A 7,190-nucleotide genomic window follows, 5' to 3' on the forward strand; every position below is an offset into this window, starting at 1 on the left:
CAAAATATATATCAAAATATATATACTGTATGTGTGTGTATTTATATATACATAAATATACACAGTACACACACACATATATTATGTAAACAAAAACTTTTATTTTGGATGTGATTAATCATTTGACAGCACTAATTTTTATATTTTTATTTCATGGCAGAAGCAAAAAAAAACTAAATTGCAAGATGTAAACTTCGAATTCTGAATTGAACTTTATATCTCACAGTTCTGCATTTTGTTTTCTAGACTTGTGAGAAACAGCCTGAATTGCGAGCTATAAAGTTTTTGTTGTAATGGGTTTCTGCGGTTGTTCTGGCAGGTTTTCCCGCTGGCGTCTCTGGAGAAGCGGCAGCCGACGGTTCTGGTGGCCTGCGGTCCGGATCAGAACGGCTGCGTGGGTCTGGCGTGTGCTCGTCATCTGCGTGTGTTTGTGAGTGAACGCACCACAGCTTCATCAGCGTCTGTGATCTCTGAGACTGACGGATGTGTGTGTGTGTGTGTGTGTGACAGGAGTACATCCCCACCGTCTTCATCCCCAAACGCTCCTCAGACGCTCTTCATCAGGACCTGAGGCTTCAGTGTGAGCGGATGGACCTGCCGTTCCTGTCCTACCTGCCCACTGAGGTCAGCAAACAGCCCGGAGCCTTCACTCCAGGAGCACATCTGCGTTCCACAGACGACTACAGAAGCCCTGAGCGCTTTCAGAAAGCTGCTTTCTCTAGACAGAAAACTTTCTTCAAAAAACTTACTTCTTTCTTTCTCTCTTCAAAAACTTATTTTGCTCTTCAAAAAACGTTAGGGTTAGTACCTTGTTATTACCCAGTTATTGTGTTTACTATAACAAGTACATAGTATACGTGCAGAACAGGACTGTAAAATAAAGTGCTTTTTTAAAACTTTTTTCTCCTACTTCAAGGGAAACACGAGAGAAAGTTGAGGTCTGTGCTAATGTTAGCGGCCATCATTCATTCTTTCAGAGAGAAAACAAACGGTTTTTAAGAAAGAAAAAAGTTTTTTGGAGAAAACAAAGTCTTAGGACTTCGGCTAAGAAAGGAAACACTTTGTTTTTCCACCTTGGATTTTTTTCAATGTTTTCAGGGCTTCTGTAGATTTCAGCTCCTAATGTTAACTAAACATGAGTTGTGCTTATTAGAGGGTTTTTTCACTAGTTAAGTATATTTACAGTAAAACAGCGAGAAGATCAAAGTCATAAATCTAAAGTTATGTTCCAAATTTTAGGTTGATATCACAAACATGAGCTTTCAGTAATATGTGTTTGCACGTTTCCACTTGATAAAATGAAAAAGTGCAGTAAAATACGCTTGGTACACTTCTATAATGCGCTCTATTTTCGCGCACTAATTTTGTACTTAATATACTAAAAAAATATTGTTTAGTACTTCTTGAGATAATCTTCAGAACATCTAAGTGTACTCGACTGTGCTATTTTGGGACATCATGAATATGAACTAAAATGTGCTTTTAACATACTATCTCTGTAAAACAAACTTGTACTTGTAGTACAATTGAAACCATATTTCATAGACTTTTAAATATACTCATACATAGAAAATACACTTATGAATTATTTAAAATATAAGGTTAATATTTAATGAATATACACTAAATTTATTTATAATGTATTGCCCACATATTTTTGTAGATTAAATAGTTCATTTAAAATGTTTTGTAATTATGTCAACATTCCCTTTATATGATACTTAACTACATGTTTATGGTGTCTTTAAATAGAACAAGCAAGTACACTATTACTATGTCATTAGTAGCACTTTTTTCCACATTAAAAATATAGCACTTCAGTACTTTATGCTAAAAGTATGCTGTCTGTTAAATTGTAAATTCTGGTACACATCTAAACACATACAAATGAATAATGAATCGTGTGCTATTAGTGCCTTTATAGCAGCCTAAGCGCAGTAACCTAGGGTTTTACTTTACTACTGTATTTTTCCTGAAAATCAAAATAGAACTTAAGTAATAATATATATGACTAGATAGTGAAGTTTGTAGACAAACTTTAAGTTGGCTTGAAAAAGCCTAGCCAGAAAGTTTGAAGAAGTTTTAAAAGCTTAAAGTTTGAGGGTTTTCAGTTTTAACTAATTTGAAGTAGTTTTAAAGTGTTGAAGGCAATACAATCTATCAGAAAAATAGATAGATAGATAAGAAATAGTAAACTAGCATGTTGCTAGCATGATTAGCAAGTTACTAGCATGTTGCTAGTGTGTTTCCAGCATGATTAGCAAGTGACTAGCATGTTGTTAACATGATTAGCAAGTTACTAGCATGTTGCTAGTGTTTCCAGCATGATTAGCAAGTGACTAGCATGTTGTTAACATGATTAGCAAGTTACTAGCATGTTGCTAGTTAAGTTGGCTTGAAAAAGCCTAGCCAGAAAGTTTGAAGAAGTTTTAAAAGCTTAAAGTTTGAGGGTTTTCAGTTTTAACTAATTTGAAGTAGTTTTAAAGTGTTGAAGGCAATACAATCTATCAGAAAAATAGATAGATAGATAAGAAATAGTAAACTAGCATGTTGCTAGCATGATTAGCAAGTTACTAGCATGATTAGCAAGTTACTAGCATGTTGCTAGTGTTTCCAGCATGATTAGCAAGTGACTAGCATGTTGTTAACATGATTAGCAAGTTACTAGCATGTTGCTAGCATGATTAACAAGTGACTAGCATGACGCTAGCATGATTAGCAAGTGACTAGTATGTTGCTAGCATGATTAGCAAGTGACTAGCATGACGTTAACATGATTAGCAAAGTTAGTAGCATGTTGTTATCATGTTGTTAGCATGATTAGCAAGTTACTAGCATGTTGCTAGCATGATTAACAAGTGACTAGCATGACGCTAGCATGATTAGCAAGTGACTAGTATGTTGCTAGCATGATTAGCAAGTGACTAGCATGACGTTAACATGATTAGCAAAGTTAGTAGCATGTTGTTATCATGTTGTTAGCATGATTAGCAAGTGACTAGCAAGTTGTTAGCATGATTAGCAAACTTACTAGCATGTCGTTATCATGTTTCTAGCATGTTACTAGCATTATTAGCAAGTTAGTAGAATATTGTTATCATGTTGTTAGCATGATTAGCAAGTTACTAGCATGTTGCTAGCATGACTAGCAAGTGACTAGCATGTTGTTAGCATGATTAGCAAACTTACTAGCATGTCGTTATCATGTTTCTAGCATGTTACTAGCATTATTAGCAAGTTAGTAGAATATTGTTATCATGTTGTTAGCATGATTAGCAAGTGACTAGCATGACGCTAGCATGATTAGCAAGTGACTAGTATGTTGCTAGCATGACTAGCATGTTGTTAGCAACGTTACTAGCATGTTGTTAACATGATTAGCAAGTGACTAGCATGAGCAGGACTGACGCAGTCACTAAGCTGCTGGTTCTCCTCCTGAAGGTGCAGCTGATCAATGAAGCCTATAACCTGGTCGTGGACGCGGTTCTGGGTCCAGAAACTGAGCTGGCGTCAGTCGGAGAGCCGTTCACCGGAGTCCTGCAGACGCTACGAGGACTCAAAGCGCCCATCGCCAGCCTGGACATCCCGTCAGGTACGAGACCTCCTCAAAACCACCGGTCATAGACCTGCGTGACCAGCTGGTGCTGGTGACGGTTTAGCAGTCAACACCTGGGCCCGTATTCACAACACATTTCATCTGACCGCTGAGAGTTCTCCTAAACAGCAGTAAACGTTTTAGCTATAGATTTATCCAGATTTTCTAATAGTTGTATCTCAGCCAAATATTGTCCGATCCTAACAAACCATACATCAATGGAGAGCTGATTTCTAAAGGCGGCTCTAGTCTGGTGCTAATGTATTGTGACTGCAGGCTGGGACGCAGACGAGTCCAGCTCAGACGGGATCAGTCCTGCGCTTCTGGTTTCTCTGATGACGCCGAAGCGATGCGCCCTGAGCTTCTCCGGAGCACACTTCCTGGCCGGACGCTTCCTGCCCTTTGACCTTCAGAGGAAGTACGAGCTGAACCTGCCCAAGTTCTCCGGGACGGACGCTGTGGTCCAGCTGTGAGCCGCTCCATGTCTTCGTTTAAGAGCAACAAACACAACTTGATTGATGCGCTTCCATCGCTACAGGATTCGTTCACTTCCAGAATGAACGCTCCACTCGTTACAAAGCGGAGTTTCTTTCTTCTGTTGAACACAAATGAAGATATTTTGAAAAACAGTTGATGAGCACCATTGACTTCCACAGCATTTTCCCCTGCTAGTCATCTTTATTTATATAAGTCTGAGCGTGTCAAAGCAGCTTCAGTGTCGCCAGGAGAATAGTTTGTCAAGAATGCAAGAGGATCGTTATTACTAAAGTTAAATAATGAAGAAATTAATGATAAATGTAATATAGCAGTAGCTTTTAATACATTTTACTAATACAAGTTCAGTCACTTCATCTGCTTTCTCTGTAGAGATAATATGGCCATCTCTTCAAGTTGTATAAGAAATGTTTTAAAATGTACCTATTTCCCCGTCTCAGGTTCATAAAGTTCATGCTGGCCCTGATCAAACGGAGCCTTACTTATTAAAAATATCTGCAGACTTAATAGCGAGACCTATTGCCTCTATTTAATTTAAGTTTAAGCAGTGGTCTGATACCAAGCTCTTGGAAGCCAGCAATTATTCGGCCATTACTGAAGGGTATATACTATTTCAAGATGGTCCGTTACAGCTAAAGTGTGTGCATCTATGGTAAATGAACAGTTTAAGTACTATTTGTCAGCTAATAATATTTTACGTCAAACTCAATCAGGTTTTAGACAAGAACTTAGTACTATGGCATTGCAGCAGTTAGTCACTAATGATATAATAACTGCATTGGGTGATAAAATCACGTGCTGCAGTAAATAATGAAGAAATTAATGATAAATGTAATATAGCAGTAGCTTTTAATACATTTTACTAATACAAGTTCAGTCACTTCATCTGCTTTCTCTGTAGAGATAATATGGCCATCTCTTCAAGTTGTATAAGAAATGTTTTTAAATGTACCTATTTCCCCGTCTCAGGTTCATAAAGTTCATGCTGGCCCTGATCAAACAGAGCCTTACTTATTAAAAATATCTGCAGACTTAATAGCGAGACCTATTGCCTCTATTTAATTTAAGTTTAAGCAGTGGTCTGATACCAAGCTCTTGGAAGTCAGCAATTATTCGGCCATTACTGAAGGGTATATACACTATTTCAAGATGGTCCGTTACAGCTAAAGTGTGTGCATCTATGGTAAATGAACAGTTTAAGTACTATTTGTCAGCTAATAATATTTTACGTCAAACTCAATCAGGTTTTAGACAAGAACTTAGTACTATGGCATTGCAGCAGTTAGTCACTAATGATATAATAACTGCATTGGGTGATAAAATCACGTGCTGCACTCGTTATTGATTTATCGAATGCATTTGATTCTGTGAATCAAGATCTTTTGTTGCAAAGGCTTAAATGTGTAGGTTTTAGTGATATAGTGTTGAAGTGGTTCTCTAATTATTTGACTGGAAGGACTCCATGTGTGTCCACAGATAATTGTGCTTCTGCTCCTTTAATAGCAAAGCCCGGTGTACCGCAAGGATCAATTTCGGGGCCAATTTTATTTTCTATCTATATGAATGAACTTTGTTAATTAGTTGCTCCAGCAAATGTACACTTATGTAGATGATACTATCATCTTTAAAAGAGGCAGAATGCATTTCAGATCTCTCTTGGCAACTTACAATTAGTGTTAAATGCTAAAAAAACTAAATACACGATTTTTTACACAGTCCAGATTGTCATTAAATGATTTTATGATTCAAACTTTAAATGGTACACAGATTGAAAGGGTTGCATCTTACAAATATCTCGGCATCTGGCTTGATGATAGGCCGACTCACAGCTCTCATATCGACAGTTTTTTAAAGAAATTGAGACCGTTAGGTTTCTATTTTTGTTTAAAAAAAAATGTTGCTCGTAAACGTTTAGTAGAAAGTACTCTTCTATCAGTATTGGACTGTGGTGATATAATTTATATGCATGCATCATGTTTTGAAAAAAAATTGGATGTAGTTTATCATTCTGCTTTACGATTTGTTACTGGCACACGTATCCCCACACACCACTGTAATTTATGACAAATTGGACTTCAAGCTTTAGTGGGTAAATTACCACGGTATACATCTAGTTTGTTGACACTGCACAAATATTTATAATATCAGATCAACAGAAACTCTTTAAGATGCCGATTTTTCGTACAGATAGGTCGTTCTGCTTTTTCTAAATATGCTCCGCATGTATGGAATGAGACGTTCCACCAACCTCACGCTTCAGAGGAACAAACCCCGTTCATCTCCAAACCCCAGACGGCTTCCGATGGGAACTCAACCTGAACAAAACCAAAGACAGATCACTAAACCTTAAACACTCAAACGCAGGAATCACAGACATCAAAACTAACTACAGTGTCTTTGGAACTAATTTGGCGTTTCTCAAATTTAACTACATGGTTTTAGTTCGTTTGACAGATACCGTGTCAAAGCATAATGGCCCAAAACAACTGGAGACCTTTAATGTTAGAATAAGTTAATTTTAAACGACACTTTTTGCCTGGAAGACGTATGGTTTTATATCATCATGTGACCACGATGGAGAGCGCTAAAGATGGTTCATATTTATATAAAATTAAAAAAAAAGCACTTCAGTTCTCAAATCTTAAACCTTTATTAAGATCATTCTACTATATTGAAACAATATTTCAAATTGTAAGCCTAGCATTTATAAAATGTATTGGGAGGTGGCTGTTCCGAACCCTAACACCTAAACTTCTCATCTTTAGTTTTTAAAAAGCAAGTTAAATTTTGTAAATTACGAAAGTACATAAAGTCCCACATTTTTCATGTCACTGTATTAGTCTATTGGCCGAGACGGATTGTAACCACAGCCCTGCATTTATGATCAGGAAATATTCCTCTTATAGCTACGAGGAGCGAGCACATGGTCACAGCATCGGCGTAAATGTTCAGAAGTCTTAAAATAAATCTGTGTAACTTTAAGGAGCGTCACTACCAAACTTTTTTTCTCCTGCAATGAAACTTTTGGGGAGTTATTCCATAACATTGACGTCACTGTTTACATGTTTAGAACTGTGCTAGCTAACCATGTGCTGATTAG

The 7,190-nt window shown here is 37.1% G+C and overlaps 1 protein-coding gene across 3 annotated transcripts in view; it reads left to right on the forward strand.

Annotated features, from left to right (window-relative positions):
• LOC107575627 (yjeF N-terminal domain-containing protein 3-like) overlaps positions 1-4,217 on the forward strand; it is an 11,883-nt gene extending 7,666 nt beyond the window's left edge. For all 3 annotated transcript variants that reach the window (XM_016261987.1, XM_016261986.1, XM_016261988.1), the window contains 4 exons: positions 320-430; positions 511-624; positions 3,442-3,592; positions 3,872-4,217. In XM_016261987.1, coding sequence (XP_016117473.1) covers positions 320-430; positions 511-624; positions 3,442-3,592; positions 3,872-4,068 — 573 coding nt within the window. In that variant the 3' untranslated portion in view covers positions 4,069-4,217. The remainder of the gene's footprint in view (positions 1-319; positions 431-510; positions 625-3,441; positions 3,593-3,871) is intronic.
• The last annotated feature ends 2,973 nt before the right edge of the window (positions 4,218-7,190 follow it).

Source organism: Sinocyclocheilus grahami, unplaced genomic scaffold, assembly GCF_001515645.1.
Source record: "Sinocyclocheilus grahami isolate Dianchi unplaced genomic scaffold, SAMN03320097.WGS_v1.1 scaffold2761.1, whole genome shotgun sequence".
Lineage (NCBI taxonomy): Eukaryota > Metazoa > Chordata > Actinopteri > Cypriniformes > Cyprinidae > Sinocyclocheilus > Sinocyclocheilus grahami.